Source organism: Antennarius striatus, chromosome 14 (genome assembly GCF_040054535.1).
Source record: "Antennarius striatus isolate MH-2024 chromosome 14, ASM4005453v1, whole genome shotgun sequence".
Classification (NCBI taxonomy): Eukaryota; Metazoa; Chordata; class Actinopteri; order Lophiiformes; family Antennariidae; genus Antennarius; species Antennarius striatus.
Window position 1 is genome coordinate 17,205,338 of NC_090789.1, and position 25,101 is coordinate 17,230,438.

Below are 25,101 nucleotides of genomic sequence, written 5' to 3' on the forward strand. Positions count from 1 at the left end.
CTGGACCTTTATGACTTTTAATTGAATACCCCTGGGTTAGACTAACGGCTAGGGCCACTAGCCGGAGGCGAGTTAAGCCCTCCGTCCCCTCCGTCATCGTGGGGAACGTGAACTCCCTGCCGAACAAGTTGGACGAACTGATGGCGCTGTGCAGGACTGAACAGTACTACTGGGAAACCAGCTTGTTTGTTTTCTCGTGCCAGACGCTAACTTTGGACTAACCGGCTTCTCCTCCATACGAGTGCACTGGGACACAAACACCACTGGTAAGAAGAAAGGAGGTGGATTAATTATCTATACCAACTATAGATGGTGCCATCCGGGACATGTGACGTTGAAATTGACGCTGTGCAACCGCGATATGGAGCTAACAGCTGTTGGCATCAGGCCCTACTACCTGGTGCGTGAATTTTCACACATTGTTGTTCTCGCTGTCTATGTCCCTCAACGTGCAAACCCAGAGACTGCACATGAGACCATCTGTGCAATCCACCTCTGCTCTTCGGACCAGGCACCCGTAGGCACTCTTCATTATCACCGGTGACTTCAATCACGTCACCTTGGACTCATCTCTCCCCACAATGGTCCAGTGTGTTGACTGCCCCACACGGAAGAACATTACCATCGATCTGTTCTACACTAGTGCTAAGGAGGCATACACTGCCACCCCCCTCCCCCCACTAGGTAAATCGGACCAGGTGCGGGAGGTCTGGAATGTAATGAGAACCATCACGGGACCAGACACGGGAAACGGGGCAGCACTGTGGAGTGGAATACTGTAGTGAATGAGCGAATGAACTAAACAGCTTTTTCAATCGGCTCCCCCATTACTCCCGGCACCTCGTCCCAGGCGTCTCCTGCCCCTGTGGACCGCTCCGCTGATGCTCTTTCTTTGTGCGCATCCTCTCCTTCCACCCCTGCCACTCCTTCTGAGCCCACTCCAAGAGCTGCGAAGCTCAATGCCCCCACCTCAACCACTGGACTGCCAACCTCGGCTGGACCAGATAAGGTCTCCCCAAGACTCCTCCCAGCCTGTGCTTCGGAACTAGGGGACCTCCTGCAGCAATTGTTCAACCTCAGTCTGCGGCTGGTGAGGGTCCCGTCACTGTGGATGACCTCCTGCTTTGTCCCTGTAACCAAGAAAGGACGCCCTACTGAGCTTAACGACCACCAACCGGTTGCTCTTACTTCCCACGTAATGAAGACCCTAGAGCGTCTAGTCCTGGAGCTTATGCATCCACAGGTGAAGGGTGCGATAGACCCTCTCCATTTCACCTATCAGGCCAAGGTTGGGGTGGATGACACTGTCTTGTACCTCCTCCACCGTGTGCTCTCCTACCTGGATGCCGGTAGGAGAGCACTGTGCTGTCAGGGTGCTCTTCTTTGGCTTTTCGAGCGCCTTCAACACCATCCAGCCCCGGCTCCTGCAGGATAAACTGACCTCCATGGCTGTGGACCCCTACCTCATGAGCTGGATCACGGACTACCTAACAGACAGACCCCAGTACGTCCGTATGGGGGACTGTTTGTCTTCTATGATGACCAGAAGCACGGGGGCACCACAGGGGACCTTGTTCTCCCCCATTCTCTTCACCCTCTACACATCGGACTTCAAGCACAACTCGGATACATGCCACATACAGAAGTACTCTGATAACGCTGCGATTGTGGCATGTATCCGGGAGGGTGATGAGGGAGAGTACAGGGCATTGGTGGCAGACTTTGTGGAGTGGTGCCAACAGAACCAGCTCCAGCTCAACGTCTCCAAGACAAAGGAGATGGTGCTGGATTTCCGTAGGGCACCTCCTTCTCCACAACCAGTGATCATCAAAGGCAGTGTGATGGAGGTTGTAGGAAACTATAAGTACCTGGGACTGCAGCTAGACAGCAGACTGGACTGGTCACTCAACTCGGACTGTGTGTACAAGATGGGGCAGAGCAGGATGTACTTCCTGAGGAGGCTGGCCTCCTTCAACATCTGTCCTGTGCTCCTCCTCATGTTCTATCAGTCCGTAGTTTCCAGTGTGCTGTCATACGCCGTTATGTGTTGGGGTGGCGGGGCCAGGAAAAGAGACATGGACCGTCTGAACAGACTCATCCACAGAGTGGGCTCAGTGGTTGAGCTGGGACTGGACTCTGTGGAGATGCTACTGGAGAGCAGGACCATGTCCATACTCAGGGCTATCATGAACAACACCAGCCACCCCCTGCACACCACGTTTTCCCAGCAGAGATGCACCTTCAGCGGCAGACTGCTGTCACACAGCGCCTCCACAGAGAGGCTGAGGTCCTCCTTCGTGCCCTGTGCCATCATGGGGTACATTGAATCTCTCAGGAGGAGCAGGGGGGAGGCGGCGAGGTCAGGACGCGGTTGAATGGAGGGAAGGAGATGGGATGTCAGCCTGTGCTGCAGTGTAGTGGAGCCAAGAGGTTGTGATGTTGTGACATTAGATAGTGACATGCCTTACAATGTAAGAAGGATGTACCTTACCCACCATGTGTGCCTCCTGCTATCTTCACTTTCACTTTTTATTTTGTTATTTTATTTCATTTTATACTGTTTATATTTTAGTTTTAGTTTAGTATATGTCCTGTTAGTCTATCTATCTATCTATATATCTATCTATCTATCTATCTATCTATCTATCTATCTATCTATCTATCTATCTATCTATCTATCTATCTATCTATCTATCTATCTATCTATCTATCTGTCTGTCTGTCTGTCTGTCTGTCTGTCTGTCTGTCTGTCTGTCTGTCTGTGTCTGTCTGTCTGTCTGTCTGTCTGTCTGTCTGTCTGTCTGTCTGTCTGTCTGTCTGTCTGTCTGTCTGTCTGTCTGTCTATCTATCTATCTATCTATCTATTTATCAATCCATCCATCCATCCAGCCAGCCAGCCAGCCAGCCAGCCATCTAAATGTAAATTTAAATACCAGTTTATTCATCTACTTACTGTACAGATGCACTATGTCGTATCTCTCTATTGTTAAATTGGACCATCATTTTGAGTCAAGGCATTATTTTGATCAAGATTTAAAATGAATTTGGAGCCAGAAATTTCCTAGGCCTCAACAACAGTGGTTGCTTGATTGTAGAGTGTATGGCCTCTTAGTCAGTGGTATAGTTTTTATGAGGTCTTATAAATTTGATTAATTCTGAGCTCTTGTCTCACAAAAACATTTGAGTTTTATGTCATTTTATAACATTTAATGCGAGTAATAATTGTTTGATTTGTCATAATCCACTAACAAATGAACAAATTATACTGTCACTAAAAGAGACAAGAAACAGCTTCACTTTTAGATTTAAAATTTTTATTCAATTGGTTTCAACTTAATTCTCATAGAGTATTTTCCCCTAAAACACACAGGCCTTCCTTTCCGGCGGAGACTTTTCCGATGGATTTTCATTAACAAAAGATGGATTACAGCGTTGAGAGGAAGACTTGGTAGTTGATGGCACATGACTTTTGGTTTGCCATCCAGCATAAAAATTCATTTCTTCATGGCAGATTTGGTCATCTTTCCCTTGCCTTCAACCTTTTCTACTGATTTGATTACACCCACGGCTACGGTCTGCTTCATGTCACGCACAGCAAAACGCCCTGTGAGAAGGAGATGGAAAAGAAAGAACATGACAGACAGTGAAAAAGACAGGATTAAAGGGTACCCTTTCCATCTTTAAGGAACATTAGGCTCACCCCCCTGCTCACAAACTTCTATTTGTTGAAAAGAGAGAGCCTGCTGACCTGCTGCTTAATGGAATAGTTTCTTTCATAGTTTCATTCATACATTCATTTTCCACATCCGCTCTGTCAGCTGCCACGGGTCGCAGGGTGCCCGAGCCTAGCCCAGTATATATACTGTATACGTTATATGCACCACGTTGTCTCGTATTGTTTACCCGTCTTACCTTATTGTTTATAAAGTATACCTCATTCTTTTTTGTATTCTCAAGCTGCAAAATTAGTTGAACTTAATGAAGTTGTATTCTATTCTATTCTAAAAGTGTACGTAATTTTTGTAGGAGATATCAGCTAGAAACAGAAATTGTTCATATTCTCCATATATCATTATATATATGGAGAATATATATATTCTCCAGTGGACATCATGGATCAACCCCATGATGTCCACTGGTGTCACTGGTGTATCTGTAGAATAAATGTGGGGCAAAATACACGCTAGATTGATTGATTGACTGATTGATTCACTGATCGATTCATCCATCCATCCATCGAGTGTTCCATGGACCCATTATGTCACCACCAACAGGAGGTTTGGAATCTAAAAAAGTGTGGAAATGAAAGGAGTGTTTTACTCACCTAGTGGAGGGTACTCAGAGAAGGACTCAACGCACATTGGCTTTGAAGGTATCATATTCACAATGGCAGCATCGCCAGTCTTGATAGACTTGGGATTATCCTCAATCTTCTTGCCAGAGCGACGATCAATCTTCTCATCAAGCTCGGCGAATTTGCAAGCAATGTGAGCAGTATGGCAATCCAGCACAGGAGCATAACCTGAACTTATGTTACCGGGGTGGTTCAAGACGATGACCTGGAGATGGATTCTGATTTAGTAATATGCCTAGACAGACAGTCCGACAGACAGACAGACCAACAGAGAGTCAGACAGTCAGACAGACAGACAGACAGACAGACAGACAGACAGACAGACAGACAGACAGACAGACAGACAGACAGACAGACAGACAGACAGACAGACAGACAGACAGACAGACAGGTAGACCAACAGACAGACAGAGAAACACACAGACAGATAGACCAAGAGACAGACAGATACCCATATAGACAGACAGTCGGACAGAGAGATAGACCAAGAGACAGACAGATAGACCACAGACATACCAACAGATAGACAGTCAGTCAGACATACAGATAGAAGGACAGTAAGATGGAACGGTCCACACCAGTACATCTTTCCCCCAAATGAGGGAATAAATTATCTCAATAAAATGCTTCTTTATAAAAGAAATTAGATTTATAACTGTACACCTCATCCATACAGCATAAAGACAGAGCACTATAAGAAGGGAAGATATCTCCAGAATTAAGACAGCTGTGTGTGTGTGTGTGTGTGTGCGCGCGCCTGCGTGCGTGCGTGTGTGTGTGTGCGTGCGTGTGTCCGTGTTATACTGTACTGTATACTTTTGAACATGTTTACTTTCAAAATTAAATTGTAAAGACAGAGTCACTTGTCAAATCCAGCAACAGTTCCCCTCTTTTCTTTAAATCTTAATGTCTTTGCCCATTGTACAGACATACTGTATACTGATGTTTGTGTCCGCAAAGTCAGCATAAGAAGAATGTTTAAATACAGCAGGACTAAAAAAATACTAAAAGGGGCCAGCTTTCTTCTACCCACTCATTCCTCACCTGCACAGAAAAGTTTGCAGCTGCTAAAGAACACCAAAAACAAGCCATTCAGACTAAGTTCACTACACACACCTGGGCTTTGAAGCTACCAGTTCCTTTAGGAGGATCGTTCTTGCTGTCGCCGGCCACGTATCCACGACGGATCTCCTTGACAGACACGTTCTTGACGTTGAAGCCGACGTTGTCACCAGGCAGAGCTTCGGGCAGAGACTCGTGGTGCATCTCCACGGACTTTACCTCAGTGGTCAGATTGAGGGGGGCAAAGGTCACAATCGTACCAGGCTTCAAGATACCAGTCTCTACACGACCGACAGGGACAGTTCCAATACCTGACAGAGGGAAGGAGGCATATTACACTTTCTGAAACAGACAACATGGAAACAGCGCAACCCTCCAACAACTACATGCTAGTTTCCCAATAATAATTGTTCGACCAAAAGCAGTCATGATTTGATCTTCTTAATAAGACCCTTGGATCATGAAAACCTCCTTCCACATTTGGGTATCAAATTGGTATTGTAATCATTTTAACTGCTATTTTTTCATGAGTAACTCCGAAATTTGATGACTTTTTCCATGAAACATGTCCCACCTGTGTGTGTGTGTGTGTGTGTGTTTGTGCGTGCGTGCGTGCGTGCGTGTGCGTGTCAGAAAAATGGACGAAGAAATCATCAAAAGAGTTACTTTAAAATCCTATTTTCACAGAGAACTCCGAATGTTAAAAAAGTATCAAATTCTATTACATATTAATCGTATTTAAATTAGTGCTTCAAGTATGGTGACATGAGAAAATCCAGATGGGATGACCAAAAATCAAGAAAAGAAAATGTTTGTAGAAAGTTCTACATGTCAAAATGCACAACTGCTAATCATGATTAATGTATGTATGACGTTTAGTTTATGCACTTACAACTACAGTATATATCCCTGACATAAAAACTATGTTAAAATATCACACAATTCTCTTTTTGTCTAAATCATGATTCTAAAAATAAATTTTGACTTGTAATGATAAAGTACTCTGCAGTTTAAGTTTACTTAAACACACAATTCAATTTAAACACATAGCTATTAACCCATATGTCATGACACTCAGCGCTTGTCCCAATATAAATTCCCAGTATGAGAATCAGAATCAGAATCAGTTTTATTTGCCATTGTTTGTTGAAAAACAGACAAGGAATTTGTTCCCAGCAGGTGGTGTCTCAAACTGTACATTCATACATTAAATTTAACTATTCCAAATACAATAAATAACTATACTAAATACAAAACACAAGACGCAAAACGCAGTAGGTGGGGGGGGGACACAATGTACAAGTGCTGAGTGCATATGTAAACAGGTTGCAAGGACTGGAGACAAATAATTTAACATTTATTGTTCAAGTGTCTTATGGCTTGGAGGAAGAAACTGTTCTTTAGTCTGGTGGTTTTTGAGAGGAGGGCTCTGTACCGCCTCCCAGAGAGTAGACTTTTAAATAGTCGGTGTAACAGATATGTATGTATGTATGTATGTATGTGTATGTATCTATGTATATGTATGTATGTATATGTATGTAACAGATAGACCCCCCCCCCCATATGGAATAATTATACTGCAATCAGCTCTAATATAAATATACCCACAATGTGTGGGCTAAAAAAAGGAGCTGATATTTCTAGACATGTCAGATTCTGTGCACTTCAATAATATTTTTTGTTGTACAATCATAGTCATATCACATAAGGTGAATGTATAGTAGTTAATGATTCTTACCGCCAATTTTATAGACATCCTGCAGGGGCAGACGGAGGGGCTTTTTAACTGGGCGTTCAGGTGGAAGGATGGAATCAAGACCCTCAAACAGAGTCTTTCCACTAGCATTGCCCTCCTTGCGCTCAATACTCCATCCCTTGAACCAAACCATCTACAGAAATATTCAAAGTGGGACATCAGTACTGCACATGTTTTCTTATCAGATTTACACATGTTGGGAATATCCTGACCTTACTGCTGGGCTCCAGCATGTTGTCTCCATGCCATCCGGAAATGGGGATAAAAGCCACAGCTTTTGGGTTGTAGCCGATCTTCTTGATGTAGGTGCCGACTTCTTTGGAGATTTCTTCATAACGGGCCTGGCTGTAAGGGGGCTCGGTGGAGTCCATCTTGTTGATTCCAACAATGAGCTGCTTCACACCCAGAGTATAAGCCAGCAGGGCGTGCTCACGGGTCTGTCCATTCTTAGAGATACCAGCCTCAAACTCACCAGTTCCAGCAGCAACAATTAGGACAGCACAGTCAGCCTACAAAGTGTGAAATGATTTTAGATTTTTGCATATTTGAATGATTTTTTTTAATTTGTTTTTTTCAAGAATACAAAGTACAGTGAAATTAAGTGGGTAGTTATAGATCTTGGGGATGATTCAAACCCAGTATTTGGCATGCACATGCATTTGCCATTTGAGTTTTGTTAAAACTCAATGCAAAAAAATTATCAAGTGACTTCTTAGGACTTCTTACAACATTGTTCATAGGATGATAATCATAGAAAACCATTGAAATATCTCATACCTAACCATGGTGATAGTATAAATGAAAAACTTACACCTTGACCTGAATGTGATTAGACAGTGGAAAAAGATATAAAGGTTTGCCTTTACCTGAGAGGTACCAGTGATCATGTTCTTGATGAAGTCTCTGTGTCCAGGGGCATCAATGACAGTTATGTAGTACTTGGTGGTCTCAAACTTCCACAGAGCAATGTCAATGGTGATACCACGCTCACGCTCTGCCTTCAGTTTGTCCAGAACCCAGGCGTACTTGAAGGAACCCTTGCCCATCTTTGGAGGGCAAAATAGCAAGAAAGAGAGAATAAAAAGACATGTGAATCAGTGATTACAGTTGAGCAAAACACATTTTTATTATTAAGCTAAAAATATTTGCATCATGTAGATTTTATTTTTACAATTGTATACTGTAATTTCTTCTTTGACATAGTGCTGAAGACTGCAATTTACTTTTGCTCCAGAATGTGAAAAATGTTGCACATTTCTGAATTGATGAGTTCGCCTGGTGTGTCTTAAATATTGTAATATCCAGCTACCTTGAAGGCTGCTGAAAATATTTCAGTTTCATGTTTTAAGTTCTTTATTAAGCAAGTATTCAACATATGATATGAACAAAATAATAAATTCACTAACTGATCTCGGTTCTACACCTTTTCTTGTTAAATTAACTTTTATAAGATAAGATCATGTGACTTGAATAAAAATAGATTTTAAGACTTAGACAGTATGTTGTGTAACGACTTTGAGAAGGACCATAGATACATTCCACCAATAGGTGGCACTAGTGACCAAATCAGTAACGTTGGCGCGCGTACATCCGGCACACCTGTGCTCCACACCTGTATTACCTGTAACGCCACGTTGTAGGCCTCATTGTGTTAAGTTAAATGCATAAAATAATTGTTTAAATTGATGCCTTTCTTCCCAAACCAACCTCAGCGGCTTCCTTCTCAAACTTCTCGATGGCTCTTTTGTCGATTCCTCCACACTTGTAGATCAGGTGGCCGGTGGTCGTGGACTTGCCAGAGTCCACGTGGCCAATGACCACGATGTTGATGTGGATCTTCTCCTTTGGCATTTTGATACACTGGATATACACAACACTTGCCATGAAAACCTTATTTTTCACTATGCTAGTAAAAAATGAAACTTTTTAAAAATTTAATTAAAGGTTTACCCTAAGTAAAAATATGAATGAGCATTAAATTTAAAATGCTTGAAAAAAACATTATCTATCAGTAGACGATACAAATTTTTGCCAACATAACGACAATGTTAAAACTATTATAATCTCGCTAGAAAAGCAGAAAATAATTCACCCTATACAATGGAATCCATGATGGACACTAACACGTGATTACAAACCAAAGTTGTAATCAAAACCATTTGATAATGGTGGCATGAAATGAACTGAATTTCCTGTAGAAACATTTTTTTTAAAAACAGCAATGTGTTCACATATAAAATGAAGCGTAGTGAAATTTACTATCTCACCTGCTTTAAGAGCTGTAGAGGTGCTGGTGGGTCGACGTCTCCTGATCTACGTGTAACCTCAGTGGTATTTGGCTAAAAGTACTGTAGAACAACGCGTTTGCCTCCTCCTACTTCACGTCTTGTCTGAACAGGATTCGGTGCCTCCAGCTCTAATGCGTGTTTGTTGCACAACTCCACCCATGAAAGGTAACAGAATCCTGTCGGGTTACATGAATACGTAAACGTCTACTTGGTCAACCAGTTTTTTAAGTTTTCAAAGGACACCCTTCTATCAGCTAACTCGCCGTATATTTTGTACCTAGACTTAATCCTTGTTAACACACATCAATATGAAAAGTGTCATTAAATTATTGAAAGGAAATGAGAAACGATCTGAAATTGAGAAATCATTTATGTTTTTGCACTTCATTGCCATGAGACATATTGTGCTCCGTTGGTGTATTTTAGCTTTTGGGCAAATAAATGCTTGTAATGAAACACAACTGAAACATTTTCATTTGACGGTGAATAAGGTATTTATTGTTTTGGTTTCAACTTAGTAGTTTCCTCTAAAAGGCAGAAGCCTTCCTTTCCTGCGGAAGCTTTTTCGATGGGTTTTAATCAGCATAAGCCAGTCTTTGAGTAGACAGCTCTGCCTCAGAGAAGATGGCGTCGGGTGGTGGGGGAGGGACGGGGCCCGCTGCTGCTGAGACATAACTTCTTGTTGGTCGTCCTGCACGAGTATTCATTTCTTCTTGTCGGCCTTTTGTGCCGACTTGGTGACCTTTCCGCCGGACGGCGCCTTTTTCTCTACCGACTTGATGACACCGACAGCCACCGTCTGTCTCATGTCTCGTACAGCAAAGCGACCTGGGAATAAGCGATAGAAAAGAAAAGAGAAACAGAAGAATGTCAAACCATGAATTTTGTCTGCTTTTAAGGTGCAAGTAGCGAGCAAGTGAACATCAATGACTCAACAATCATACTGTAACAGAAAAAAAACCCACTGAGGTGGAGACATCGCTGATGTTATACATTATCGCTGTGGTTATGTCTGCCATGAAAGAGTATATAAAGCCTAACAAATATGCCTACAGATAAAATGATTTTAAACTTACCGAGTGGTGGATACTGGGAGAAGCTCTCAACACACATAGGTTTCCCAGGCACCATGGTGATGATGGCAGCATCTCCAGATTTGAGAGCCTTGGGATTATCCTCGAGCTTCTTGCCGGAGCGACGGTCAATCTTCTCCTTGAGCTCGCTGAATTTGCAGGCGATGTGAGCTGTGTGGCAATCCAGCACAGGAGCGTAACCCTGGGAGATCTGACCGGGGTGGTTGAGGATGATGACCTGTGGAGGGAGAGACGTGGATGGAGGTAAAACTACAACATCTACGGTTTTTTTGTAAGAATATGGGCTAGTTGCTGCTGGATAAGAAAAAATTAAGTTGTTCAACCAGATATTTGGGATGAGAATTCATGATAACATCAAACGATTGTTTCTGACGTCAAGAATAAATTTTCACTAGCAAGTACAAAACAAATAAAATATGTGTGAGGAAAGCAGTCAGTTTTTAAAGAAACACTAATCTACTAAAACTTCAGTTGTACACAGACTGTAGATTGTTGGAATTTACAGTATATTTACAACTAATGGTTCTTTTTTTAATTTCTAGTTCTGACTGCTTTCCCCTTCCTGGCTGCTGCCATATTAAAATGGAAAACTTGTACAATGGTATAAGTCACACGGGAACTTTTAGAATCTTGACATTATTGCTCGTGATTTCGGATTAAGTTTCTTCTGGAAGGAAAGGCGAAAATTCACGAGGAAAAATTGCTATTTGATGAAGGAGAAATGGTCTGAAAGTCTAAAGTACATAAACTACATGCTCACCTGAGCAGTGAAGTTGTCAGATGCCAGCGGAGGATCGTTCTTGCTGTCGCCGGCTACGTTTCCACGACGGATCTCCTTGACAGACACGTTCTTGATATTGAAGCCGACGTTGTCACCAGGCAGCGCTTCGGACAGAGACTCGTGGTGCATCTCCACGGACTTGACTTCAGTGGTCAGATTGGGGGGAGCAAAGGTAACAACCATACCAGGTTTCAGAAGGCCAGTCTCCACACGGCCGACAGGGACAGTTCCAATTCCTGAGAGACAAATAACGAAATGCGGTTTAGTTGGATCTCAAATCGACTTCAAAACAAGAATAAATCCAAGAAATTTTGATAGACTTTGCGTGTGTGTGTATGTGTCATTTCAGACAAAGACCTTCATGAAGGCCTGTAGGCATTAAAAACTGGAGGAAAGTGGGCTCAAAGACATCTTGTCAGGTTTTTCTGTCATCTTTTCAGCTGGGGCATTTCTTTGAAATTTTCTAAACAGTCTCTGAACAAATAATGTAAATCTTCATAAAGCTACACGTCACCAACATGCACATAGTTGCAACTTTGGTCAGGTATACCTGTCGTTGTTAGCCTTGTCAGAACTTGTTTTATGAACTGGTGCGTCTCTTGTAATCTGCCCTTGAGCAGTTTTTCGTTGGGCTGGGTCTTTGCTGGGTGTGACTCATAAATCGCTCCTCCAGTTTCACTAAAAGCTGCTGTTCCTGTTGTTGGTGTCTCTTTCAGGATATCAAGTAAGCAAGTGTTCCTCCGTGGATTTATTATTTTGTAACTGTGCTTTGGTTTAAAGTCTCCTATATGTGTTCATCTACATTTGCAGCAACTCCTTCGAAACAGGGATGACGACTGGCATTGCATTTCATCTGACAGGTGAATTAATCTATTTTCTGACTTAATATGTGACATCGCAGGCTTTTGCCGTTTGTTACAAGTAATGACATATTATACAGACTTTGTTATGATTGTTGTTAACACACACTAACACACATTAAGAGTTGATTGTCATTTGGTGGTCCGGGAGCAGCTGCATGACAGCTCAGCTGAGGTTAGCTAGAGAACACAGCTACGAAAGACGAGGAGTCCAGTCTGTTAGTCACAGACTGTCTCTGCTGTGTTTGAAATGTTTGAGCCTCACACCAAAATATGTGATCACCGAGAACAAGAGGGAGGCTATAACTCGTTTAAAAAAATATTAAGCTGTCCAACAAGCATAAACAGATGGACTGTCAAGACTTAATTTAATTCCTGTATGCTTGCTTGTCCTACATAAAGCTTTACTATGTATATTCCTAGACTACAGAGGGAGTGATGATTTTTTGTGATGCTTTCCTTGCACAAATCTGACGATGTTCATAAAAATGAAAGTCCGCTCATTCTCAGTGTTCTCAGTGGTTTATTAACCTGTTGGTCCTTTCTGTTACGTTCACCTGACGCTGAACTGGTGCTCTGTTGTGAGTTTCCTGTGCAGTCGGGCAGGAGCTTGTTAAAATGTCTGCAGACTAGCAGCACATCCGTTTGTAGAGTAGTGACTTGTTTACTTCATGTAATGCTTTATAAAGCGATATGACCTGATAATCCTTACCGCCAATCTTATAGACATCCTGCAGGGGCAGGCGCAGGGGCTTGTCAGTGGGCCGGGATGGGGGCAGGATGGAATCTAGCGCCTCCAGCAGTGTAACTCCAGAGGCAGCGCCTTCCTTGCGCTCAATCTTCCATCCTTTGAACCAAGACATCTGAAATGGACAATATAGATTGAAGCAAAGTCATAGGACAAGAAAAGAGGGGAGAGAAACTTTTGTTGACTTCAGCATGTGATGTCTCACACCTTGTCGCTGGCCTCCAGCATGTTGTCTCCGTGCCACCCAGAAATGGGGACAAAGGCAACCGTGGCAGGGTTGTAGCCAATCTTCTTGATGTAGGCACTCACTTCCTTTGTTATCTCCTCAAAACGCTTCTGGCTATAAGGGGGCTCAGTGGAGTCCATCTTGTTGACTCCAACAATGAGCTGCTTCACACCCAGAGTATAAGCCAGCAGGGCGTGCTCACGGGTCTGTCCGTTCTTAGAGATACCAGCCTCAAACTCACCAACTCCAGCAGCAACGATCAGGACAGCGCAGTCAGCCTACACAGTGAGAACACACACTTTAACACAACAAACATCAAGATCAGTGATCAGAGGAGAGCTTAAAGGTTTGCCCTTACCTGAGAGGTACCAGTGATCATGTTCTTGATGAAGTCTCTGTGTCCAGGGGCATCAATGATGGTCACGTAGTACTTGGAGGTCTCAAACTTCCACAGAGCGATGTCAATGGTGATACCACGCTCACGCTCTGCCTTCAGTTTGTCCAGAACCCAGGCGTACTTGAAGGAGCCCTTGCCCATCTGTGGAGGTCAGGCAAGCATAATTTAAAACAGTACAAAGTCATGGCTCTCCTACAAATATCCTCTGAAAGTTTCTTCACAATAGACAGATTAGATAAAATTCAAGTTAATTATAACTGGACTTGGAACAGATTTAATCTAATTTTTGGACATCACTAAGAAAACTCTAACTGTGTGTCCTCCTGGACTCTTGTCCACAGCTACACGGTTAACATGGCTATGAGAGAAATATCCCAGACTGCTTCATCCTTTAACATAAACGTCTGATAGCAAAATGATCAAAACATTTTCATGACATGAAATAATGAAATTGATGCATGATGATGATTAAATCTAAAGACTGTGCTGTCCAAAAATGTTGGACAAGGAGGTAATATTTTCTTTTTTTACTTTTAATTTGTAAGATATAAGGACTCCTTTTAACGTTATGAACATTTTGTAGAGGTTAAGGTTTCATCCGAGGAACAAGCCGATGGTATTTGGTGGGGGTCTGGAAAAGGAACTGGATCCAGAATCATTTAAAGGATTCTTTATCATTGTAATAAAATCCACATCCCAAGAATCTTAGACAATTTACAAGTTAGTGCTGAATGTTTAATTTTACAGGGCTAATGGAAAATTCTTCAGAACTTTCTGACCTTCAGCCTGAAGAAACCTGATATTTTTGGAACACTGTTAGTCTTTGGGAGCTTAAAAACCGACAATGACACCAAGATATTTTAGATCTTCATAGGTTTTCATATTAGTGGGACAATTGGTTTTAGTTCATGGGGAACCTGGGCTGCTTTATTGGATGTTTGTGTTCTGGGTGTGGTCTAGTTTTAAACTAAAGAGTTTTTTATATTTCTTACTCAGCTATTTTCTGTGTAAATATGAATGATGGTTGCATGTCAAGTGTGATATTTTAGGCCTTGAGATATTGAAACAGATGACTGTTTCATGTACAGGATTGGAATCCAACCTGACTTGAATGAGCCTAACTAATCAATAAGGTTTGGCGGTTCCATAAAGATCAAAGAGATTATTTGTGAACAAGTTTAGTGAGTTCTAAGTGATGGTGAGTTCATTCTATTGTTTAGAAACTCGAGAGCCAAAGGCAGTCTAGGATGAGCTGTGTTTGTTATAAACCGTAGAGCTGTCTGTTGCACGTTTATTAAGTATACAAACAAAATCTTGACCGACTGAAGACAACTGAAACAGAAATTAAATATTAGTGGACATATGATGTCTTACATACCTCTAGTTTAATTTAACACATACATTGGTCTACTTGTGTAATTGTATTGATCAGTCATTTCATTGCACATTATTTCCCTGAAGCTTTACTTTTCTGACTAATTGAGGTTGAAAAGAGTCCGTTAATAGGTAATGAAATCCTGTCTTCTCTCAGGTCAGTGTGTCGGAGCTTTGGTTTAACGACAAACAGTCAGATAATCAACCTGCTGTGGATCAGAGCAGATTGCCACCGTAAGACTCCATAAACCCTCAGGTTCAACGTGTCTTGACTGGACCTCAACCAGTGGAACCAAACCAGGCTGTTCAGAATAATTAAAACAGGCTGTTTAGAATAATTGAAAAATGTTGTTCATAATAATTAAACCAGGCTTTTCAGAATAAATAAACCAGGCTGTTTTGAAGAAATAATCCAGGCTGCTCAGATTAAACAATCCAGGCTATTTGGAATAAGGGAATCAGGCCCACGTGTTAAACTGAGCCTCATACTGTGGACCTGAGTAATTCTGACAGGACACGTTTCTCACCAGTAGGTGACGGTTTAAACCCAGAAATCAGAGCTCAGATAACGTCCAGGACTGAACTCTGCTGCTGACGTCAGCGTCTCACGTGACTTTAGGACCAACCTCAGCGGCTTCCTTCTCGAACTTCTCGATGGTTCTCTTGTCGATTCCTCCACACTTGTAGATCAGGTGGCCGGTGGTCGTGGACTTGCCAGAGTCCACGTGGCCAATGACCACGATGTTGATGTGGATCTTCTCCTTTCCCATGTTGATTTACTGGGCATAAACAACAATTTACGTTACTTAATAAACATCTCAGATTGACGTTATGAGCAAACCGGGCTACCAATGACGTCAATAGTTCTGAGTTCATGTCGGCCTTTAAGTATAACAGAGCCTAAACACCACGATTCAACATTTAAATGGCGGGCTCCGGCCGTGCTGCTGATTCACCCCCAGGCCACTCAGTGACACGTGGTACGTTGGTTTTATTTCGGTGACCAACGCGGAACGCTCACACACTGGCGGCAGTTAAAAGTTTCTCTTTTCGTTTTCCTTCCAGCCAAATTCGATGTTGCAACACGAGACCGGAAGAAGTGAAAGTCGTGGCCGCCGCCACGCGCGGCAGCGCCGGCCGGCCGGCCTCCATGTTGCAGCGAGGAGCCGCCATGTTACCAAGCGGGATGCGCGCCCCCGCGCCGCAGAGAAGCCTCAGGGCGGAGATGCGCGTTCACGACGGCAGAGACAGACTGAGGTGGATTTAACCCCGTTCTTCAAGGTAAAGTCTAATAATATATATATATACAACCTACTGGATGTTAAGGTAATAAGAAACGTGCTTCATTCACGTCACTTTGAGAATTTATTTTTTTCCCACTTTTTACCGATTAACAGGCATCAGAATAATTTAAGAAAACATGCTGTGAAAGCTGGAAGAAAGTTCTGATTACCGCCTTTAAAAAAACCCATTTATTAAGGCCAGCCATTGAATCCAAACTACTACCCCAGCTACATCAACTCCTTCAAACACACAAATTCAAATATTTTTACCAACCTGTGCCCAGCAACAAACTTAACGTCCCTTTGATTTGGACCAGAGGAAAAAAGGACAGAACGTGATCTGTCCAGAGTATATATACGGAACCAGAGATGAGGGAGGGCTGGAAATGCTTTTCTTGCTGCCAGACTAAAATAAGAGGTGCCATTGGCTGGGACGACATAACTTCTATGACAAGTGAGCACAGGACACCATAGCATGGGTAAGAACAGCTGCCCTGGTCTCTGGTCTGACAGCTAAAGACCCCACACCAACTGCAACAGGAAAGGATCAGAACAAGCCTTATTTTCCATTTTTTCAAAGACATTTTATTAATTACCAGCAGCTTTCTTTCCAATTAAATGTGGCATTTAAACATGTCGATGCAGTTCTAAACCATTTTCCAACTTAAATCTCAACTGGGAAAAAGTACTGTCATGCGAGTCAGGTGAAGTAACAATGCCACGTTGTTCTTTTTCCTGCGAAAACTTTTGCGATGGGTTTTAATCAACATAAGCCAGTCCATGAGTACAGAACTCTGCCTCAGAGATGACGATTCGGGATGGGTGTAAGGGGTGGCCCGCTGCTGCCGGCACGCATCTCGTTGCTTGATGCCACGCACGTCCATTCATTTTTTCTTCTGGGCCTTTTCTGCAGCCTTGGTCATTTTTCCACTGACTTCCTTGAACTCTACAGCCTTGATGACACCAACAGCCACAGTCTGCCTCATGTCACGGACTGCAAAACGACCTGGAATAAAAACAAGAAAAAGATGGGGGGTGAGTAGGTCGGTCAACTGCTCTTACATTTGCTGCAAATTAACAATTTCTCAAGTAGTGCATTTAATTTTGTTCCAAACATACCAAGGGGAGGGTAGTTAGAAAAGGCCTCCACAACCATGGGCTTCTGTGGGAGGAGCTTTACAATGGCAGCATCTCCAGACTTCACAGATTTGGGCTGGTCCTCAAGCTTCTTGCCAGAACGACGGTCGATCTTCTCAATGAGCTCACTGAACTTGCAAGCAATATGAGAAGTATGGCAATCCAGCACAGGGGCATAACCTGCGCTGATCTGGCCGGGGTGGTTCAGGATGATGACCTGTGGACACATTCTACATTACTATACCAATCCAAACATGGACCAAGACAAGCCATTCAAGCAAAGTTTTCTACACACACCTGGGCGTTGAAGCTTCCGGCTCCCTTAGGAGGATCGTTCTTGCTGTCGCCGGCCACGTATCCACGACGGATTTCTTTGACAGACACGTTCTTGATGTTGAAGCCGACGTTGTCACCAGGCATAGCTTCGGGCAGAGACTCGTGGTGCATCTCCACGGACTTCACCTCAGTGGTCAGACAAGGAGGAGCAAAGGTGACAACCATACCGGGTTTCAAGACCCCAGTCTCCACACGGCCGACAGGGACAGTTCCAATACCTGTCAGAAACACAAAATTAATGCAAAACATAAGGAAAAATGTTTGCTCAGACACCGAAGATGTTAGAAGGTATAAACCCCTGTCTTATAGCAATCATTCATTACAGGACAACTCACCGCCAATTTTGTAGACATCCTGCAGGGGCAGACGGAGGGGCTTGTCGGTGGGGCGGGATGGTGGGAGGATTGAATCAAGAGCTTCCAGCAGAGTCTTTCCACTAGCATTGCCCTCCTTGCGCTCAACATTCCATCCCTTGAACCAGGACATCTAAAGAAAAATGTGAAAATCGACATCAGTACCTGTCCTCTTATATCGCATTTACACTTTCTACAAAAAAAAAAAAAAAGATTCTCACATTAGTGCTGGGCTCAATCATGTTGTCTCCGTGCCACCCAGAAATGGGGACAAAGGCAACCGCGGCAGGGTTGTAGCCAATCTTCTTGATGTAGGTGCTGACTTCTTTGGTGATTTCATCAAAACGGGCCTGGCTGTAAGGGGGCTCAGTGGAGTCCATCTTGTTGACTCCAACAATGAGCTGCTTCACACCAAGGGTGAAGGCAAGCAGGGCGTGCTCACGGGTCTGTCCGTTCTTAGAGATACCAGCCTCAAACTCACCAACTCCAGCAGCAACGATCAGGACAGCGCAGTCAGCCTACACAGTGAGAACACACACTTTAACACAACAAACATCAAGATCAGTGATCAGAGGAGAGCTTAAAGGTTTGCCCTTACCTGAGAGGTACCAGTGATCATGTTCTTGATGAAGTCTCTGTGTCCAGGGGCATCAATGATGGTCACGTAGTACTTGGAGGTCTCAAACTTCCACAGAGCGATGTCAATGGTGATACCACGCTCACGCTCTGCCTTCAGTTTGTCCAGAACCCAGGCGTACTTGAAGGAGCCCTTGCCCATCTGTGGAGGTCAGGCAAGTAAAATTAAAACAGGAAGTAGAATGTAGCACAAAGTCACAGCTCTCCTACAAATTCCCTCTGAAAAAATATTCATAATGGAGATCAGATTGAGTAAAATTCAAGTTTAATACCACTGTTACTTAAAACAAAACAAAACCCCAGACTATGAGACAAATTATTTTCCTAAATGAACAACACTAAAACATTACGAAGTTTAACTGTCACATCTGCATGTGAGCATGTAGAATAAGATAATCCTTAATTTTTCCCACGGTGGGGAACTTTTCAGTAATTCCAACCAATCCATTAAAAGTTCGTTCTAATGTGTGGAATCTGATTGGTAACTTTTCCACATAAGTTTTCAGCTGTCATGTTGGGGCCTTCTCCCACTGCGGGGCCTTCTCCCACTGCGGGGCCTTCTCCCACTGCGGGGCCTTCTCCCACTGCGGGGCCTTCTCCCACTGCGGGGCCCTCTCCCACTGCGGGGCCTTCTCCCACTGCGGGGCCTTCTCCCACTGCGGGGCCCTCTCCCACTGCGGGGCCCTCTCCCACTGCGGGGCCCTCTCACTGGCTGTAATGCTCAGTCACCGAGCGCCGCTCGCGCCAAGCTCCACCCAATGCGCGTGCGCGCACACCCAGCCGAACACGCTCGCGCTGGGCAGCGGAGCGCTCGGCGGTCACGCTGACGCCGCCATCTTGGCTAACGGTTACAGAAAAGATAAAATAAAGCCTCACCTCAGCGGCTTCCTTCTCGAACTTCTCGATGGTTCTCTTGTCGATTCCACCACATTTGTAGATCAGGTGACCGGTGGACGTGGACTTCCCGGAGTCGACGTGGCCAATGACCACGATGTTGATGTGGGTCTTTTCCTTTCCCATTGTAACGGTTGGTTTCTGTCAGACGACACACACCCGTTAGCTCACGGTGCTAGCACCACCGACAGTGTAGCCGCAAACCACAAACTGTACCGTTAAATCACGACATCCCTTATCCGGCTCACTCATTATAAAAATACCATTGTTAAGAACATTTCAATTTAAGTTTGGACGTCAAAATTCCCTTTAATCATGAGGACAACTGTCGGGCTGGCCCGCTAGCAGTGGTGACGAGCGGGCCGCACTCGGCCAAGGGCCACGCAGACACGTGTTACTCCTGGAGCCAAGTCGGATAAAGTTACCGTGGCTGGCGAATACCCGCTGCTCCCTTGTTCCCACCCGAACTCTGGACACTGGAGGGTATATTTAGTTCCACGGAGGGGAGAGGAGGGATGCCGTCCGAGCATCATCTGCCCTCCGCCCTCGCAGCTCCCTCTTTGTTCCGTCTCCCTTCCATCTCATCCCGGCCCGTTATTATTTCGTCATTTCGACCCAGTTAAATTTAAACCATAATAAATCACCTTGAAAGGGATTCAAGGGATCGATAACTAACCAAAACCACCTAAAGTGTTGTATTTATTAAAAAAGAAAAAAAAGCCACAGGTTTGCTGATGTAAACGTTACATAATCACAAAAAGTTGTGTTTAGCTTGGAATGCTAATCCCGATTAAATCCTCCCATCGATTATAATCCGGTGAGATGATGTCCTGAGGGCAGGCTGGTGAAGGACGGATAAACTTACCGGTGTTTCAGGTTTTCTCGGCCGACACTGCTGCCCCTCGCCAGGTGACAGAAAGAGGAAGCGCAGCCGTGGACAGGGAGGTTTTATACCGAGTGGAGGCGGTCTGATTTCCCGTCGCCCTCTTCGGCCCAGACCCGCAAATCACACACATTCCTGTGAAAAACGTCACCACGTTACCGGATGAAGCCACCGCGTCACGCACGCTGTCAATCAACACAACGAACACAGGATCAATAACCCACAAAGATAGGGAGCTGATCAGTTTTAAGGCAACTCTGTCAGACTTTCTCCATCTTTATTCATCATTTATTCAGTTCTGGTTACTAAAACAGTATAACAGTATCCATTACAGTATTATAAAAGGGATGAAACTAGTGAAAATGAATGGAGACTAAATAAAGACAAATTATAACAGAAAATATATTAAGAATGCGAATATTTTTTAAATCTAACCATGAAAGACTGGTCTGTTACTGTAGAGAAGTTGCCAATACATTTTTGTCATGGAATGCTTGAATGAATACTGAAGGGATTTTTTGAAAAAAATGCATGCAAAAACATGCCGCACTGAACAAATAATGACATCCCGCTTCAAAGCGGTGATGTAGTGTAATTGTCAGCGTTCGTGTGTTCGTCCATCCATTTGTCCGGCCGTCTGTTTGTCCGGCCGTCTGGTCGTCCAGCCGTCTGTTCATCCGTCCGTTCAATAGTCCACCAAAATCTTTGCAGTCGTTGCAGACAGAAAGATGGAACAAAGAGCATATTACTCGGGCGGCAAAGGGGATGAAAATGAAATGATGACCTTGACCTTGAGAAACCTAGGTCATGGTCAAAGTTCAACTTTTGCACACACTCAGGAACCGGATAATGTAGATGGACGAGGGATAATGTCAGTGTGAGTAAGAGCATAGATCAAAGCCACTGCTTTGATTAATGACAGTAGGTCAGAGCACTAGCTTTGATCTTTGACCTTTGCAAGTAGAAGTAGGTCAGGGTAAGTATTTTTTCATTGTGATTTAAGAATTAGTCTGGGTTAGGGTCACAGGGTTTGCCAGGGTGGATTTACACAATCATCACAAGGAAATTTCATTCATGTTCTCATTCCCTACACAAGTGTCATCATGTATCATTAATTTATTATTCAAACTTAGTGTTCTATGTGTACGACCATCCCCAACTCGTCCACACTGGATATCCTCCCCATCACCCACTGCTAACGTTAGGCCTCCTCAGTTTGGTGGGATCTCAAATTAGCACAAGATTTGCATTCAAACGGCCCAGACGAGCTGAACAGATGAACTCACACTGTTCTCCAGACGACCTGTCTGATTGTTATTCACATAGTCGGGAGACACATCTTCAACTATCTGATTGAATTAAGTGTGATGTTGTCATCATCATTAGGCTGCATTGTGTTGACTAAAAGTAGCTTTTAATGAGTGAATGAACTTTAGTTTTGTTGAAGTCGTACTACTCAGGGATAAAGACGTGTGATTCTGTTTATTCCCCTATCCCTGGCTCCAGTATTGAGTCAGCTGGCATTCCGGTACACTCACACACTCACACACGCACGCACGCACGCACGCACGCACACACACACACACACAATTAACACTACATCAAATAATTACTTGATTATAGCCAATATTCCCTTTATTTCATCAAGATTAGTGTTACATCATGGCCTACAAGTAGGCACAGTAGGAAGGGAGGGTTACAACATGAAATATGGGATGAAACCTGGAAAATAACAAGGTATCATTTTAAAACAATTAAAAATTAGTGTTACATTAAAAAAAACAACTATGTTTTTCAGATACAGATATAGCAAGTGTCGTGTCTCATTTTATTAATAGACCTCAGGGCTTGTAATGAATGATGATGAAGTGATTTAATGCTACATGACAAAGACACAACTGAGCTTCATTTGGTGGTTGTCTAAGAAAATAGAAAGCCTCATCACACCCTTAGGAGGAGGAAGAGAAGGAGGAGGAGGAAAGAACATAGTCCAGTATGTTGCTGTTTCATATTAAATGTCAGATAAAATATAGCTCATTTTCTTTTCTTCCAATTTTGACATCAGACATTCACAATTTTCAGTGTTCTTTAAAAAAAACAAACCTCCATTCTTTGAAAACCGTGTTTAGTAAGGGGTGACTGGTTGATGTGAAGCCGTTTTGAGTTCACAGTCTTAGGTCATAAATATGTAGGGCGGCTTCTTCACTTGAAAGCATACTGTATGTCTAGAGTCTGAACTGTGAGTCGTAGCCCGGGGGTCTCAATTGACAGGCACCACTAACACATTCTCTATGTTAAAAGATTGTCATGAACACCTCCGTCTAGGGATCAGATCTATATCAGACTTAACCTGTCTGATCATTTTGAACCGGATAAATGGATGAAATTGACAGTGGAGATAATAGTTGTTTTTTTTTTATGCCAGCCTACAAATCATGGAGCAAAGAAAAACTACACTGCCCCCGCAGAGTTAACACAGCCACTAAAATCCTGAGCCTGATTTAACAGCGTTTGAAAAAAAAGTGTCTCTGTCCTCAGCTGAGCTAGAGAAAATAATGTCACAGCTAGTATTCTCTCATGTGAAGGCATCGCTCTCAATCACCTTGACTGATCTGATGTCTGAACAGAGCAAACGTACAACAGCTGTCCTTTTATTTCAGGCATGAACTACAAGAGGGAGGCAGCGTGTGTGTGTTTGCGTATATCTGCATGTGTGTTTGTGTGCGTATATGTGCAGGGAGGCTGATTCAATCGTCAATCCTTGGCAGCGCATCAGTAATGACTCATCCAGTATGAGTGGTGGCGATGGCAACAGGAGACATCTGAACATTTTACGTCAAATTTCAGTAAACTTGTTTCCATGGATCTGGTGATCGTTGCAGAGATTTTTTGTTTTGTGACACACATGTATTTCATGATGTAAATTCAGGGATAATATTTGATGCTTTCCCATTTATTTCAGTTATCTTACCATCTTATTTGATGCACTTTTAATAGTCATGAAAGTCATTACAGTACTTGTGTTCACACTATTACATCACATCTTGCTGACTGACTGCTGTCCAAATGCTTCTGTGTCAACCACCCATGTAATGACATGTCAGACCCCTCTTGAAAATATGATGCATCTGAATGAGTCACTTCAAAAACCCATTAAAATGAAATATTCTGTCGTTCAGCTGCAGGAGCCGTGAGGTGAAGTCCATGAGGCCCAGCTCGCAGTTCATTGTTGTATGGGCTCAGAGTCAGGAGTCATCGTAACTTCGACTGAGGGGAACCATCATGGACCTGAACGTCTGCATGGAAGACATCACAACGGTGGACAAACGAACCGAGACGATCAAATCGTGGCCACAGATCTGGGAGGACATTAAAATGGCTTACCACCTTTATGGGACATGTGATTGATGATGATGGTCACAAACAGACATTTCAGGGGGTCACAAACCAAAAATGTGGATTCCCCTGATCCTGATTGACAAGGACATTTAGAAAGTTCCTGAGTTTCAGGTGAGTCAATTGTAATAACAATGTAGGCCCACTTTATACATTTAGAATCTGATTCAAGGGAACGGTCAATGCAAATCATGTACATTTAAAAGATACAGCCACATTCACAGCTGAAGTGCTGTCCCATCCACTCACAAATCAGGTTCACACTTGCAAAGTGAGCACTGTTTTCACTCTCGACGTGCAAACTTAAGTCTGGATTTGTTTTCACACCCAGCGTGGGTGGGTCAGCTGTTTCTCACGTGCACATTAACCTTCGACCAAACAGTTACTGCATTAATTAAAATGTGTTTCAGTGGACTCACAGTTTCACTCATGCCATGTTGTGGCTTCACTGTGGAAGTGAAGGATTTTAAAGGACTTTTCCACTTTTTGGAGCGACATTCAAACAAGTGAAGTAGTCACAAACATCGTAGATATACTGGACCTCACAACATATAGTACATTCAAATACCAGCTTCCCAAATTAATATATTACTATTAATAGTAAGACCAAATATCTTGAGGTAAATGTGGGACTCCAGGATACTGTTGATAATCTGGTTATAATACAGACCTCACAGGACACCTAAGATCAGTCACTTCACTCCAGTGAAAATATGACTGTTTCTGTCGCACTCATTTTGATTTGAAGTTATTTCTGGCAACAATCCTACCTCATATGTGGATACAACCCTGACTTTATGACATTTTAAGGGTCTTCTTGTGGAATACAAATGTGAAACAGTGAAATGAATGTATTTGAAGACCAGCAGGTTGATAGACCATTATCGAACCAAACAAGGAAAGGATTCAGAAAAATTAAATTTCTCTTTTGTGAATTACAAAATTAAGTGTGTGTATCCAGGATAATGTTTGAACAGTTAGAAACATGTATCAATTGTCATATATCACAGTCAATCAAACTGTTGATAAACAATGACTGGAATCTATCATCGATCCATTTTCAGCTGCTTGCGGGTCACAGGTATGCTGGAGCCTATCCCAACAGAGCGGGGTACACCCTGGACTTGTCACCAACTTATTGTGGGGCCATATGCAAGACAAACAACCATTCACCTACGGACAAGTTGGTGTGACCAGTTCACCTAAGCTGCATGTTCCTGGAGGTGGGAGGAAGCCAGAGAAC

At 43.2% G+C, this 25,101-nt stretch overlaps 3 protein-coding genes and 1 long non-coding RNA gene across 5 annotated transcripts; 1 reads left to right on the forward strand and 3 right to left on the reverse strand.

The window, feature by feature from the left end:
* Window positions 1-3,302: 3,302 nt before the first annotated feature.
* On the reverse strand, window positions 3,303-9,595 carry LOC137607356 (elongation factor 1-alpha-like). Its single transcript, XM_068333059.1, has 8 exons — window positions 9,440-9,595; window positions 8,880-9,032; window positions 8,039-8,218; window positions 7,385-7,681; window positions 7,155-7,305; window positions 5,471-5,727; window positions 4,325-4,559; window positions 3,303-3,604 (listed from the first exon to the last, which is right to left on the reverse strand). Exons 2-8 carry the CDS (start codon window positions 9,021-9,023, stop codon window positions 3,495-3,497), a joined length of 1,374 nt encoding a protein of 457 aa, XP_068189160.1. The 5' UTR covers window positions 9,024-9,032; window positions 9,440-9,595; the 3' UTR covers window positions 3,303-3,494.
* A 334-nt stretch (window positions 9,596-9,929) lies between these two features.
* LOC137607354 (elongation factor 1-alpha) lies at window positions 9,930-16,645 on the reverse strand. Its single transcript, XM_068333056.1, has 8 exons — window positions 16,498-16,645; window positions 15,567-15,719; window positions 13,528-13,707; window positions 13,151-13,447; window positions 12,908-13,058; window positions 11,315-11,571; window positions 10,537-10,771; window positions 9,930-10,288 (listed from the first exon to the last, which is right to left on the reverse strand). Exons 2-8 carry the CDS (start codon window positions 15,708-15,710, stop codon window positions 10,164-10,166), a joined length of 1,389 nt encoding a protein of 462 aa, XP_068189157.1. The 5' UTR covers window positions 15,711-15,719; window positions 16,498-16,645; the 3' UTR covers window positions 9,930-10,163.
* On the forward strand, window positions 11,604-25,057 carry LOC137607358 (uncharacterized). 2 transcript variants are annotated; one of them, XR_011037972.1, is made up of 5 exons: window positions 11,604-12,059; window positions 12,146-12,195; window positions 16,006-16,221; window positions 23,642-23,972; window positions 24,923-25,057. It is a non-coding gene; the product is annotated as an uncharacterized lncRNA (long non-coding RNA). The 2 variants fall into 2 exon arrangements; XR_011037971.1 differs by having other exon boundaries at window positions 11,607-12,195.
* On the reverse strand, window positions 16,783-20,585 carry LOC137607355 (elongation factor 1-alpha). Its single transcript, XM_068333058.1, has 8 exons — window positions 20,445-20,585; window positions 19,562-19,720; window positions 18,648-18,827; window positions 18,271-18,567; window positions 18,032-18,182; window positions 17,658-17,914; window positions 17,343-17,577; window positions 16,783-17,229 (listed from the first exon to the last, which is right to left on the reverse strand). Exons 2-8 carry the CDS (start codon window positions 19,703-19,705, stop codon window positions 17,108-17,110), a joined length of 1,386 nt encoding a protein of 461 aa, XP_068189159.1. The 5' UTR covers window positions 19,706-19,720; window positions 20,445-20,585; the 3' UTR covers window positions 16,783-17,107.
* Window positions 25,058-25,101: the final 44 nt, after the last annotated feature.

Coding starts and splice junctions, on each gene's coding strand:
- LOC137607356 (XM_068333059.1), bottom strand. CDS start 9,023: ATGCCAAAGGAGAAGATCCACATCAACATCGTGGTCATTGGCCACGTG. Junction 8,219..8,879: donor TTGAGAAGGAAGCCGCTGAG/GTTGGTTTGGGA, acceptor TGCCCTCCAAAG/ATGGGCAAGGGTTCCTTCAA. Junction 5,728..7,154: donor GGATGTCTATAAAATTGGCG/GTAAGAATCATT, acceptor TCCCTCTGTCAG/GTATTGGAACTGTCCCTGTC.
- LOC137607354 (XM_068333056.1), bottom strand. CDS start 15,710: ATGGGAAAGGAGAAGATCCACATCAACATCGTGGTCATTGGCCACGTG. Junction 13,708..15,566: donor TCGAGAAGGAAGCCGCTGAG/GTTGGTCCTAAA, acceptor TGACCTCCACAG/ATGGGCAAGGGCTCCTTCAA. Junction 10,772..11,314: donor CTGACAACTTCACTGCTCAG/GTGAGCATGTAG, acceptor CTCCCTCCACAG/GTCATCATCCTCAACCACCC.
- LOC137607355 (XM_068333058.1), bottom strand. CDS start 19,705: ATGGGAAAGGAAAAGACCCACATCAACATCGTGGTCATTGGCCACGTC. Junction 17,915..18,031: donor GGATGTCTACAAAATTGGCG/GTGAGTTGTCCT, acceptor TGTTTCTGACAG/GTATTGGAACTGTCCCTGTC. Junction 17,578..17,657: donor CCGGAAGCTTCAACGCCCAG/GTGTGTGTAGAA, acceptor ATGTGTCCACAG/GTCATCATCCTGAACCACCC.